Below are 13,887 nucleotides of genomic sequence, written 5' to 3' on the forward strand. Positions count from 1 at the left end.
AGTTTTCTTACAACTTAGTATGAGATGAATTCGTACTCATCTAACTAAGGGGTAAATTACCTTCTAACTATTTAAAGACAAGAAAACACAAGAAAGAGGATAATAATGCTCAAAATTATAACAAAAACGAGTTTAAATCCAATAAAAAATAGTTAACTCGACAAGCAATATGCGGGAGGTTTTATCTTCCACATAGTTATACGACTTGACGATTGAAATATTGACTTGACGAGTCGAGTCATATACCTTGACTCCTCCTCAAACACTTCTTAAGCTTTTTAATGCTCCGTTTCAAATCCGTCCGGTTGTTCCACCCAATCCATCTTGCTCTTTTCTATAAGGAAATTCCCTCATCATTATTCTTATATATTTTGTATCTTTATGTAACTCTATTTAAGTTGAACTATTTCTTATCATGACTTGAAACTTGGATTAATGTTGATGGAGGCCAGTTCTGAATTGCTATAAGAATAATATTGGATGATTTTGTATGTTCTCCAATAAGTTTACAATCAAAATTAGCCTATATTCCATCCATAAAATAAGATTGAGAAATTAGCGAGTCCTTGAAAGATCACCATAAAACAAAACCGGACTCTAATTAATGTAAATCACCAGTAGCTAGCCCATAACAAGAATATTCAACATGACATGCACTACAAACCATATAGTTATAGAAAAAGTGTTTAAATTAAAACCCTAGGCCTAAAACATCAAACACTACTCCTCCTCTCCAAGGCCACAGCACGAAGAGGATATTTCATCTCACATGACAGCTTCAACACCTCACTTAGATCAACCGGGTTACCGGAGTCTTCAACCCACTTGAACCGGTGCACCATTTTAGCCACCCAAAGAGCCACCGTGGCCAGCCCTAGATTCTTTCCCGGGCAGACTCTCCGCCCTGCCCCGAACGGTGCTAACCGTAGATCACCGCCTCTAACGTCCAAGTCTTCTTCAATAAACCTTTCCGGTCTGAATTTGTTTGGGTTCGCCCATACTTGAGGGTCATGTGTGATTGCCCACATGTTCACCATAGCTGTGGTATTACTCGGAATCACCATTCCATTGCTGAGCTGGACGTCTGATGTGGATAGCCTTGCCCACGACAGAAGTGGGCCAGGTGGGTGGATCCTCAGTGTCTCCTTTATCACTGCTTGTAAATATGGCAGCTTTGCCACGTCAGTGTCAGTCAACATTCTATCTTTGACTTTGACTGTTGTGTCAATTTCTCTTTGAAGCTTGTCTTGTACCTCTGGGTTTAACACTAATTCCGCCATTATCCACTCAGTTAGAAGAGCAGTTGTATCAGTCCCTCTGAATATCATTTCCTGCCATAATTCACATTAATTAATACCTAACCACATTAATGCCTACTTCCCATATATTATTTCAATTTAACTCATAATTTTAGCCATTATTAAGAGCTTAATTCTTTTTTTTTCGACCAAATATTAAGAGCTTAATTCAAAAACTACATAAAATAGAAATATTACAATATTTTTACATTTTTACATTTTTGTTGAATAAATATTCTCTTATGTAATAAATAGATAGTAACATTACCAGTAATTTTAGGATTTTTTTGAAGTAACATTTTATATAAGTGATTTTAAAACTGACACTAATTCGAATAGGTTGACACAAGTATAACACAAAGAAAATTTGTAAAAGTTTTAGGTTAGATACAACACGAACACGGTAATTGACACGGAACAGCAAGATATATACGTACCCAAAGCACAGAAACCATGTCGTCTTCTTGTAGCTTCTCATGGCCATCTAATGAGAGCAAAACATCAACAAAATCAGAGGTATCAGCCTCCTTGATTGAGCCATTACTTGCTGCTCTATGTTCATCGATAATTCCTCTGACGAATTTCCTAACTCGGGGAACGAGTTTCAAGCAACGCTCGTTTATACGGAACGGGTCATAAACGTAACTAAGCCATGGCAAGTAATCACACCAGTTAAAAGCACCTAATAATTCAAATCCTTCACTAACCATCTCCTTAACCTCTTCAAGCTCTTTCCTATCTTTTAGACTTGCAGGATCATATCTCTTGCCAAAAACACTCCCCATAATGCTATTTAACGACGCAAACTGAAGGTGTTTCCTTATACACACGACACCGTTTTGTTCCTGGTCTTCAGCTATATAACGGATCATACTGGCGCACTCATCCTGCCGCAGACTTTCATGCGCTAAAATACGGCGGGGAGAAAAGAGGTGAGAGGAAGCCACTTTTCTTAACAAGCGCCAGTAAGTACCGTTGGGAGCGAAGCCGATAGCTCGGCTAAACATGAGGGTCTTAGCTGATTGTTTAATAGGACGGTCAGCGAAGTGAGGAGAGGTTAAGATTTCTTTAGCAGTGTGAGGATGAGAGGAAACTACAACAGGAGTAGAGCCGAGGCTGAAAGCCATGAGATGGGAGTTGGCTCGTTTAGAAGCCATGGAAGCTAGAGAACGATGAGGTAAACCGCAGCTTAAAGTGAAAAGAGTGCCGAACATAGGCAAACCTCGGGGACCAGGAATAGGGGTTTGACCTTTGTGGTTTCGGGAATTTGTCCATGCAATACCGCCGACAGAAAAAGCCCAAGTGAGAATAGCGAGAAAAAGGAATGAAATGAAGAGAGAAAAGTCTAATAGGTAGTTTGATCCTAGAAATGCTGGAATTGTATAAAACCACCAGCTTGTGTCCTTGTCCACCAATCCTAGATCCATCTTAACGCACTCAACAATATGAGAAAGAGATGTTGTGAAGTGATGATAGGAAGTGGGAGTATTTATATATCAAGATGACAACTTCTACTGTACACGGATTATTATATATTTTACTAATGCATCTAAATTCAATCAAGAGTATTGTAGGGCGTTTATAAAAAAAAAAAAAAGTATTGCAGGGCAAATGATTAGAAGCATTCGGTTCTCCATATTAAATAGAGAACTTCTTATATATATTTTGACACGTGTAATATTGACTCACATATACTATAAGAGACCCCATTATTTTAATTATTACGTGGAGTCACAATACACATATCCAAAAATGTGAACTGGAGGTCATTCGAGTGATATGAAAGACCAAATCTTTAATATAAACCCGTATTATAAATAGGAGACATTAAGACTCTATTCGTTTTGACTGAACTAAACTTGAACTAAAATAATGAATTGTATATAAATTAAAATAATAATATAATTATTTAAAAATAGTAATAATTAAAATAAAAAACTTATAAAAATAAAAATGGCTTTAGTAATAATAATAATTATTATTATTATAATTTTTAATGATAAATTATTAAATTGATTATTGAACTGATTGAATTGAATGTTACTGAACTGAAATTACTGATATTAAATTACTGATATTAATTTAGCCTAAGTAAGAAAATATGATGTATTGGATATTTTATAAAACTATAATAAAATGTTGTTATAAAAAAATAAACCGTTATATTTTAAAATTGTTGACCGTCATGGTATAACAACAATATTAATAAAAGACAAAATTAAATTAATTTTAGGTCTAATACATTACTAGCTCTTTGAATTTGTTCTAGATTGGTTCCTTGAACTTTACAAGTGTCTTACCAGCTCTCTAAATTTGTCCATAAAAATTTATTAGCGTCCTGAACTTTGCAAGTGTCTCACCAGCTTCCTAAACTTGTTTATTCCGTAACAACTAAATGCAAAAACTTATTAATTCTAAATTCTAAAAATACGTCTTCATCTATTTGTGAGGTAATTTTTTCTCTTCTCCTACCTTCTAATCTATAATAAGAGTTAATGTTGCAGGATTTAGAGATCGAAATGATGAGGATCGCGAGTTAGTATTATGGTTTTTGTATTTAATTATTATAGAATAAGTAAGTTTAGGAAGCTGGTGAGACACTTTCAAATTTCAGGAAACTAATAAATTTTTATGGTCAAATTTAGGGAACTGGTGGATATAAAATAAGTAAATTTAGAGAGATGGTGAGACATTTGTAAAATTGAGGAAGCCAATTTATTATTATGGATAAGTTGAGAAAGGTGGTGACGCATGAGGTCTTAAAAGATTTAATGAAAATAACATTAGTAGGAGTGATGAGGCATTTAATGAAAATAAGATTAGTAAGAGTGATGAGGGATGAAATCACGTGGAAAGAGAGAAAGAAAGAAAAGAAAATGCATGGATAGTGGGGTATATGTTTTTTAAGAAAAAGAAAGACCATAGAATTCGACTCTAAAAACGGCTAAAGAAAAAAGAGTAGTAATGAGTATTGAGAGGTGTGAGCTGAGCCTGAGCCTGAGCTGATGTTTTTGCATTTATTGTTTGACGGACACAAACTCTGCAGGCTTTAAGACACTGCTTTTAGATCTCCCCTTCGATTTTCCTATTTCCATTCTCACGGACTCTCTAGCTTTTCAATGGCCAAACAGAGCTAGCTAGGGTTTCTCTACAACAAATTAAATATACATAATAAAACTTGGGTAAATTTCAAAAAAAACCCCTGTGGTTTCACTTTTTTGTTAAAAAAGGACTGTGGTTTTTTTCGCTTCAAATACAGGACTGTGGTTTATTCCGTTACACTATTTACGGATTTGGTGAAGATGCTATTAATTTGCTGACGTGGCTGAAGGGCAATTATGGGTTTTTAAAAAAATTAGGGTAAATTTAAAAAAAAACCATGTGGTTTCACTTTTTTGCAGAAAAAGGACTATGGTTTTTTTTCTTTTCAAATACAGGACTGTGATTTATTCTTTACACTATTTACGGATTTGGTGAAGATGTCGTTTATTTGCTAACGTGGCTGAAGAGTAAATATGGATTTTTAAAAAAATTGATCAATAAATTTTTTATAACTATTTTGGGTCTACAATATTTACCGATGAATTTTTTATAACTATTTTGTGGCTACAATATTGACTATAAAATCTCACATGAGCGCAATCTCACATGGTTGTTCAAAGCCTTTTATAGTCAATTTTTTTAAAAAACTCATATTTGCCCTTCAGTCACGTCTGCAAATAAACGACATCTTCACCAAATCCGTAAATAGTGTAATGGAATAAATCACAGTCCTGTATTTGAAAAGAAAAAAAAACCACAATCCTTTTTCTGCAAAAAAAGTGAAACCACAGAGTTGTTTTTAAAAAAATTTATCCCAATTTTTTTAAAAACCCATAATTGCCCTTCAGCCACGTCAGCAAATTAACGGCATCTTCACCAAATCCGTAAATAGTGTAACGGAATAAACCACAGTCCTGTATTTGAAACGAAAAAAACCACAATCCTTTTTTGATAAAAAAGTGAAACCACAGGGATTTTTTTTGAAATTTACCCATAAAACTATTAGTTTTGTCTTTTCACATTTCTAAACATCACTCACGCTATAACTTTTAAGATCATTCGAATTATAATAACTCTTCTAATTGGTTAAAACAGAATATAAAATTAGTATGTATTGTAAACATTTCAAACTAAGAGGCTATCTTAATTGTAAGGTGTGTCAAAAATTAATATAAAAACTATTTTTAGATTTTTAATTATAAGTTTAAGTTAGAACGTACTGATATGGATATTTGTACCGGTGAGGGTGCAAGTACATCAAATCGTATATTTAAAATAAAATGAAACAAATGAGTTAATCGGTGTTGATGGTTTTTTTTTTTTGTGTTGTGACTTTTTATTCTCCATCACATATTTAGATGTATCTATTTTTTTTAACATTGATTTGGTTTTTTCAGGTTTGAATTTTTTGGAGTCTTAAATTTTAATATCTTTCCTTTACATAAAAATGGGTGGTTACTATAGTTTTTTCTTTAACCTTTTTTCATTAGGGTATTTTATTTTATTATATATATATCAATCCCTTTTTGAAAAAAAAAATTATTCAAGAAAAACTTCTATATTTTACATTATTAATTAATCCAAAAATTATGTCTTCAAAGTTTTCTTATATTAAAAAAAAATATATAGAAAGAAGGGACACTTATTTTGGTATGACTGATGCATTTTTCCGTATATGCATAACATGTTAACCTTCTAGGAGTTAAGTGCTTCCTAGGGTTAAGCTTTTAGTTAGAATTGTTGTTTGATACAAATCAGAGCTTCTTAAACCACGTAATTGAAGGTTTAAATCTTGATAATAAATTTATTGTTAGCGTATGAATATTTGCCATTGGGCCAAATAATCCGCTATTTGGATGTAGTTAGAATGAGCTGATGGGTTATTAGGTGAACCTTAAAGTACCTAAAGGATAATTATACTCCTAACTCTAGACACCCTAGCTAAGATAGATTAACCCTAACAGTCATAAAAGCAAACGTTGCTCTCTCTCCGTACATGTCACCACCATCCCCTCTTTTTCCCTCTCAAACATTAATTCTTAGTTCATGGATCATAATGTCTTCTCTTGATTTATCTTGGTGTAGTTCATTCTTGATCGAAAATACACAATAGTAGTTTCTTTCTTTCGCTGCAGTTATGTCAATGAGTTTTCTACAATTTACGAGATAACTGGAGAATCCCTTTATATTTTGTTTATCTTTATAATAATCCTGGTTTTTATTTATCATCATAAATAATATCATATGGTAGATGCAATTTCATAGATGGATTAGAATTGTTTAATTAATAAACAAAATATAGAAAGATAGCATATTGATTGAAGAGGAAGGAGGTCCCAATAAAATCGAAATCCATGTTTAAATAGAAAGTATTGCCATTTGATGGTAATAAAAAGAAGATTATGGTCCAAAGAGATAGTTTTGTGTAAAATGAAATGAAGTTGACCCTACAATGAAAAGGAGAAGAGAAAGATAAAAAAGAAAAACATGAGGTGAGGGTGACAATGTATACAGGAAAAGAAGTGAATATTAAATGTGAATTGGACAAAAGAGAATGGGAGGCAGCTGTACATTCATTTCTATTATTTATGTCTTTCTTACTATCTTCATGTTTTTGTTTGAGTTTATTGGCGGTGCTAATTGTTTTATATTCTTTATTGCAATATAACAAAACTCTGCCCACCATTATCACCAAAATAGTGTCTACATTGCCTCTCTATTTTTAAAACCTCTGGCGGCGGAAATACAGAGATAGACTTTTTTCCTGTTCAAATTTCCAAATATGTAATTGAGAGCGGTTTGCTTGTTTCCGCTGATCCTGTTCGTTGTATGCAGTGGCTGTTAGCTGTTTTCCTTTTGTTAATAAATAGTAGATATTAGTTATTTTTACTGTAAAAAGCAATTGTTTCGGAATTTTATCAAACACTTCTATCTTTCTTTTAGTATTTAAAGGCAAAAAACAATTCCAAAAATTAAAACAAACCGGTACTAAATTTCCTTTAATATACTATATATGTACATGTGGTCTTTCACTATTTATATTTAGATAATTATATATGTTTCGTGCAATGATGCATTTAGCCCAAAGTTTGAATGTTTTAGACTCCCACGGCCGATTTCACCAAGGATACATATGGTCGATTAACCAATCTATTAATAAAAACTATTAATCAATCCATTTAATTCGGTCAATCATATTTCAATTAACCTATTACTTCGGCCGGTTAACCATTGGTGACTTTTCATAGTAAATATTTATTTAAATTTATAATTATTCACTTGCAAATAAATATATAGTTATTAGTATTAAATAAAAATATTGAACTTCAAATTTAATTAACAAAATCACAAAAAAAAATAATTTTAATATTTTCACTTAAAAATTAAATATAAATATTGTAGGGATAATTTTTTTTTTTTGATTTACATGGAAGGCTCAAGGCCCGAGAGAAAAAAAGGGGGGAAGGGGGAGAGAAGAAAGCAAACTGGACCTAAACACGGATGACTCTGCTAAGAGTCGAACCCTGACAGTCTTCACTGAGGATTCCCTGGAGGCCTACAGGAGGAGTATCAAATTCATAAAACCCTGTGTGACAAGAACCTGCGAAATTCGTCAACCAGATTGTAGGGATAAATTGAGTAAACGGGTCCTGACCCATTTATGACCCGTGAATAACCTAGTCAAATTAGAATTAAGGTTTTATCCAAACTATAAATAGATATCTAAGAATGCTAAAACCCTAAGTCTATAAGATAAGTGTTACTTCAAATTTTGGTAGCTTCAATTAACATACAATATATTGGTAGATCTCACTTATTAAATATATTTTATGCCACAAACAAACTTTTGAGGAGAGAGAAATTTGTTACTAATATTTGTAACAAATTATATTTAGTAACAACCACTTTAGTGGTTTGTTACAACTTATCCTCACTATTATAGGTGGTCTAAGAAAAGAAAAGAGACTCTCTCTCTCTCTCTCTCTTACGCGCCTCCTCTCTCTCTTTGTCTTCTAGTTATGTTCTTAGTTCGTGAAATAACGGAGACTACGACCGGCTCTGATACCACCTGATACGAAATTATATAAAAGCCTAATATATAAATAATTAAAGAGATAGGGTTAATGGGTAAAATGAGGTAAGTGTAATGGTGGTAAGTTTGTAAATAAGATGAGGGTATGAATTGTAAATAAGGGGTGACAAACTTGTAATTAAAAGGAAGCTGGAGAAGTGGCAATACTGATTTGCAATGGTCTTTTAAAAAGTCCAGACGACGTATGTGGATAGTCACACTGTGTGTGGGCTTTATTTTCAAAATGATATGGTGACTTTACAAGTCCACACGACGTGTGGGAATATCCACACGACGTGTGAATTAAAAATAAAGAAGCAGAAACTTTTATTTGGATTCATACGACGTGTGGGTTTTCCACACAGCGTGTGGGCTCTGTTTTCCACATGAATTGTCTTCTCTTCCTCTTGCTGTATCGTCCCTTTGGCTCGGCGTCTCCCACTACCTGTTTCCACATATTCGGTCAACTTGATGCCTTCATCAATTACCTAATAGTTTATTATGTCATTAAAAAGTATAAATAACTCATCAAAATATATGAAACTGTTTCCGTTTATCGACAAATTTGTTTCGAAGATACGGTGTGGGAATCGAATAACTGACAAATCAATCTGTTCAAATTTATTGTTAAATAGTGGTAAAAATAGACCATTCTGTACGTTAAGAATAAATTTGCACTTGTCTAAAAATGACAGGGACAAATTTATATCCTATCATATATTAATGAGAATTAGTATTTTTTTTAACAAACAAGAATGCTCTTTTATTCAATATTTAGACCAAGAGTATCAACAAGTAATAAGGATCGAATAAAATCGGGGATCCTAAAAAATGAGGACGGGCTAGCATATGAACGTGACCCCCTAGCAACAGCATGGGCGACACAGTTCGCTTGCCTGAAAGCAAAAAAAAAAAAGCTAACAGCATGTAGCTGTTGAGCAAGATGTTTACATTGCAAAATTACCAAATCAAACTCACTGAGATTTACAGTTTCCTTCTTCATGCTGTCCACAACGAGCCTTGAATCCATTTCAATTTGAACTGCTTGTGCTTGCTGTAGAACCAGCCATGATAGAACATCTTTTACTCCGATTGCTTCAGCCATTGTAGAATCAACCAAATTAGCCTTTGTGTTCATATAGCACCATAGAAAATGCCCTTGTGAATCTCTCGCCACTGCACCAATTCCAGTTTGTCGAGTCTCCCGAAAGATAGCCGCGTCAATGTTCACTTTGTGTAGACCAGCAGCTGGCCTTTCCCATTCTTTTCTTACAATATCTGTTTGTGCTCTCACCACCCCATGTTCCTCCCTAGTCTGAGCCGCAACGTACTGAAGTAGGAAATCCAACGCTGAACGCACAGCCACTGATGGAGGAAGGATCGGCCGATCCCAGATTTTACCATTCCCGTGTCGCCAAATACACTAGAGAATAACACCAATCCTTCCCAGTTCCTGTTCAGTATGCCGGGAAATCAGAAGCTCGAACCAGTCCCTGAAGGAGTCGACCGGCGGAATATCCAATGTGATTGACGCCGCCGACCAGCAGCTTACCGCGTAGTGGCAATCCGCGAAGACGTGAAGGCCGTGTTCCCCTAACTCTCCACACGATCCACAATTATTCATGATGTCCAATCCTTTTCTGCATAACCGATCACGGGTTGGTAAGAAGTCCACTCCAAGCTTCCAAAGGAACATTTTCACCCTCGGCGGAAGTGTTAGCCTCCATATCTTATTCCAGATTTCCACTCTACCTTCAGTAGTTGTACCTGCATCCAGAGAAGATTGGTTAAAAATAACACGGTAACCCGATTTGACTGAGTAACGCCCATTCGAGTCAAAATGCGATCTAAGCACATCCGGCCTGCTTAAGTCACCTCCTGGCAGACTAAAAACAGCTCCCACCTCCTCTGGCAACAATATCGCATTAAGAATATTCAAGTTCCAATCCGTAGTTCCAAACAACCATAAATCCCTTACCATCCTTATACCTTCAGGCACTGCAGCTTGTGGATTAACATAGAAATCATCTCTAGGAAGCCAGGGATCACTCCACACTCCCACCCTCGAACCATCTCCAATCCTCCATCTATAACCCTCCTGAACATAATCAATAGCGCTATGAATGCTTCTCCATGCCTGACTCGGATTAGTACCTAAGGATGCCGAGAAGACGCTCCCTCTAGGAAAATATTTAGCTTTGAGAAGCCTACTTAGAAGAGCATTCGGATTTTGCACAATATTCCAAACATGTTTACCCGTTTAATGTTTCACCAAAAATTATAATTGGTCAGAAAATAATTTTATTTTAGGGATAAAGTGTAAAAATACCTTTAACGTTTACAACCAGGAGTAATTTACTCATAACGTCTAAAATGATGCAATTTTACCTTTAATTTTGGCAGCCAAGAGCAATTTTACCCATAACGTTGTCAAGTTGGGTAAATTTTAGAAATAATTCGTCGAACTGTCTTTTTAGTTATGATTTTTTTTTAACGAACTGATATGCAATTGGTGCAGAATAAGAAACAAAATATATGTGTTTTACAATAACGCCTGAAATTGACTAAACTTGACAATGTTAGAGATAAAATTGCTCTTGACTATCAACGTTAAGGGTAAAATTACACTATTTTAGACGTTAGGAGAAAATTGCCCCTATCTTTAAACATTAGAGATATTTTTGCACCTTATCCCTTTATTTTATTTGACATTTGACAAATTTGGAGTGTATTTTATTAATATCTTGATCAAATGCTTGGGAGTAGAAAAATTTCTACTGATTGCTAATTGGTAAGTCAATTTATCTTAGATGTAGATACCATATAAATATAATAATTGTGTTAATTTATTTCAAATTTTTCTTCAAGTAGGTGGATCTATATTATAAAATTTCATATCTAAAAAATGACTATTGAATTATATATTTCATACAAATAATTAACATAAATATAACTACAATAATTTTTCTCAAAAAAAGAAAAGGATTATAAAAAATAAGTCACTTTGAATTATTACTTAAGTGGATAGAGCATAATATTAATTTGATATTTTATTTACTAAATCATTTTGGTTCTTCATGGTAACATTAATAAACGTGTTGATAAGTTAATAAAATGAATACATAGACGCAAAGTTGAGATGGCCGAGTTGGTCTAAGGCGCCAGATTAAGGTTCTGGTCCGAAAGGGCGTGGGTTCAAATTCCACTCTCAACAATTTTTTTTTTTTTTTTTTTTTTTTTTTTTTTTTTGTTTTTTTTTGGGTACGAGCAACGTGTGCTAAACCCATCCTTCCGAAAACCTGTAGGCTGTATCTTATCCAGCTGAGCTGAGTTATTTTTGCTCCTTTCTTTCTGCGAATGTGATTCATTAAAATTTAGAAATGGCAAGTTTGATGACATCTTGTTTCTTTTCAAATCCTAGATTAGGTTATTATCAGTATCGGCACCAAACGCAATTGAGAATAAGAGCCTCCTCCTCATCTTCTGCTGCTCCTGGTGTTCATCTCAACACTCTTCAATCTGCTATAGATAAGGTTCGTAATTAGTAATTTACTATTTGCTGTTTGGTTTGCCTTAATTTCTGATCAAAAAACTAAAAAATCGAATTGATGCAGAAAGACAGTAATGCAGTAAAAGAGGCACTGGATCAACTCAGAGAAGAAGGTTGGGCTAAGAGATGGAGTAGTCAGCCTTATGTATCTCGTCGTACGGTCAGACCATTAATTGTTGTTTGTACAATTATGAAATTAGAAAATGTGATTGATAATAATGAATAATGTTGTGGTAGACAGACATCCCTTCGAGAATTAACAAATCTTGGAATGAAAAACGCAGAAAACTTGGCCATTCCAAGTGTTAGAAATGATGTAAGTAATATTGTTGTATACAGAAGAGATTGAATTGAAGCTTTGGATATTGGGTTTTTAATTCAAATTATAATATTTTTCAGTAATACAGGCAGCTTTTCTTGTCACAGTAGTCGGAACAACTTCAGTTTTGGGAGTTCTTACCGGTCAACTTCCCGGAGTATATATTCATATGCCTTCCTTACTTCAATTCCTAATATTGGAAAATTTGAGCATTTCTTGCATTAATTTGTAGTTGAATTATGATGTGTAGGATTGGGGGTTCTTTGTACCTTATTTAATTGGCAGCATTTCTCTAGTAGTATTAGCTGTGGGAAGCATTTCTCCTGGGTAAGTTCACTTGAATTTTAACACATAGTTGGGTTTTATTTCATGTTATTATCAGATAAACACAACTCATGCTTTTATTTTTCAATGTGGGATTATATATAGCCTTCTTCAAGCTGCAATCGGTGGATTTTCGACGATTTTTCCGGATTATCAAGAAAGGATAGCTAGACATGAAGCAGCTCATTTTTTAAGTAGATGTTGAATTTGGCATATTGAATTAATTCAGAGTTGTTATTTAGTTAGATAAACAAAGGTTTTTCATATTGTATTGGCAGTTGCATATTTGCTTGGGTTTCCAGTACTGGATTATTCATTAGATATTGGAAAAGAGCATGTCAACCTCATTGATGAAAAGATGCAGAAATTGATTTACAGTGGACAGCTTGATACCAAGGAACTAGACAGGTGCCTTTAATTCCAAAAAAAAAAAAAAACTCATGTCGTTTCACAGTTTTTATGGGTTATAACGAGTTTGCTATCAGGATCGCGGTGGTAGCAATGGCTGGACTTGCAGCAGAGGGTTTGCAGTATGACAAAGTGGTTGGTCAATCTGCTGATCTTTTAACTCTCCAGGTGTTTCATTTATTTGCAACTCTACTTTTATTTTTATTGTTGAGATTGAATGTAGAAGATATTGATTAAGTAAATGTGTGCAGAGGCTTATAAATAGAACGAAACCACAGCTTAGCAAAGAGCAACAACAAAATCTTACTAGATGGGCTGTAAGTAATTGCTTCTGTAACTAGAAATTAATTAAGGATTCATGATTTATATGAAGGTTTTATGAGCAGAAAGTATATATTCGTTTCAGGTATTGTTTTCAGGATCTCTGATAAAGAACAACAATGCAATTCATGAAGCTCTAGTGGGAGCTATGTCAAACAAGGCTACTGTTTTAGAATGCATCCAAGCCATTGAGAATGCTGCATAATTATTTCTGCAATTCCATTCTTCTATTTCATTTTACTGAAAATTATATGCCAATTTCTCTGTATATTTATAAACTCAAAGGAATTTGACCAAAATATTACACCAATATGAGTTGTTTTTGGTATAGAGTTTATTGTTTTTTGATTTTATAGTCACCAGCAGGCATCTTGCTCAAAATTAGATAGGAACAAACTCAATCGCAATTCGCTGCTTCAGTTTAAATTGTGTTTTTTTTTTCTTAAAGAAAAATAAGAAAAGCTTTGGATCTGTGAAGTGTTACCATATTGTCCACTCTTATCAGTTAGCTAATCATTTAAATGTGTTCAACTATACACATTCTTAATAATGT

At 34.0% G+C, this 13,887-nt stretch overlaps 2 protein-coding genes and 1 non-coding gene across 5 annotated transcripts; 2 read left to right on the forward strand and 1 right to left on the reverse strand.

Annotated features, from left to right (window-relative positions):
- Positions 1 to 476: 476 nt before the first annotated feature.
- On the reverse strand, positions 477 to 2,771 carry LOC136228881 (cytochrome P450 78A7-like). The gene is made up of 2 exons (XM_066017370.1): positions 1,736 to 2,771; positions 477 to 1,331 (listed from the first exon to the last, which is right to left on the reverse strand). The coding sequence occupies exons 1-2, from the start codon at positions 2,723 to 2,725 to the stop codon at positions 714 to 716; spliced, it is 1,608 nt and encodes a 535-aa protein (XP_065873442.1). The 5' UTR covers positions 2,726 to 2,771; the 3' UTR covers positions 477 to 713.
- Positions 2,772 to 11,545: 8,774 nt separating this feature from the next.
- On the forward strand, positions 11,546 to 11,626 carry TRNAL-AAG (transfer RNA leucine (anticodon AAG)). The gene has a single exon. It is a non-coding gene; the product is annotated as a tRNA-Leu (tRNA).
- A 58-nt stretch (positions 11,627 to 11,684) lies between these two features.
- On the forward strand, positions 11,685 to 13,662 carry LOC136230010 (uncharacterized). 3 transcript variants are annotated; one of them, XM_066018920.1, is made up of 10 exons: positions 11,685 to 11,945; positions 12,027 to 12,122; positions 12,204 to 12,278; positions 12,370 to 12,438; positions 12,532 to 12,608; positions 12,711 to 12,799; positions 12,884 to 13,013; positions 13,091 to 13,181; positions 13,265 to 13,330; positions 13,420 to 13,662. In XM_066018920.1, exons 1-10 carry the CDS (start codon positions 11,793 to 11,795, stop codon positions 13,537 to 13,539), a joined length of 966 nt encoding a protein of 321 aa, XP_065874992.1. In that variant the 5' UTR covers positions 11,685 to 11,792; the 3' UTR covers positions 13,540 to 13,662. The 3 variants fall into 3 exon arrangements, with proteins under 3 accessions (XP_065874992.1, XP_065874993.1, XP_065874994.1); XM_066018921.1 differs by having other exon boundaries at positions 11,803 to 11,945; positions 12,200 to 12,278; XM_066018922.1 differs by having other exon boundaries at positions 11,803 to 11,945; positions 12,027 to 12,117.
- The last annotated feature ends 225 nt before the right edge of the window (positions 13,663 to 13,887 follow it).

The sequence above is a fragment of the Euphorbia lathyris genome, chromosome 5, assembly GCF_963576675.1.
Source record: "Euphorbia lathyris chromosome 5, ddEupLath1.1, whole genome shotgun sequence".
In the NCBI taxonomy this organism is placed as follows: Eukaryota; Viridiplantae; Streptophyta; class Magnoliopsida; order Malpighiales; family Euphorbiaceae; genus Euphorbia; species Euphorbia lathyris.

Excerpts from the sequence above, each read along its gene's own strand:
- LOC136228881 (XM_066017370.1), bottom strand. The coding sequence starts at position 2,725 with ATGGATCTAGGATTGGTGGACAAGGACACAAGCTGGTGGTTTTATACA. Across the intron at positions 1,332-1,735 it reads ACATGGTTTCTGTGCTTTGG|GAAATGATATTCAGAGGGAC; the intron begins GTACGTATATAT and ends GAATTATGGCAG.
- LOC136230010 (XM_066018920.1), top strand. The coding sequence starts at position 11,793 with ATGGCAAGTTTGATGACATCTTGTTTCTTTTCAAATCCTAGATTAGGT. Across the intron at positions 12,123-12,203 it reads CTTATGTATCTCGTCGTACG|ACATCCCTTCGAGAATTAAC; the intron begins GTCAGACCATTA and ends TGTGGTAGACAG. Across the intron at positions 13,182-13,264 it reads CTGATCTTTTAACTCTCCAG|AGGCTTATAAATAGAACGAA; the intron begins GTGTTTCATTTA and ends AAATGTGTGCAG.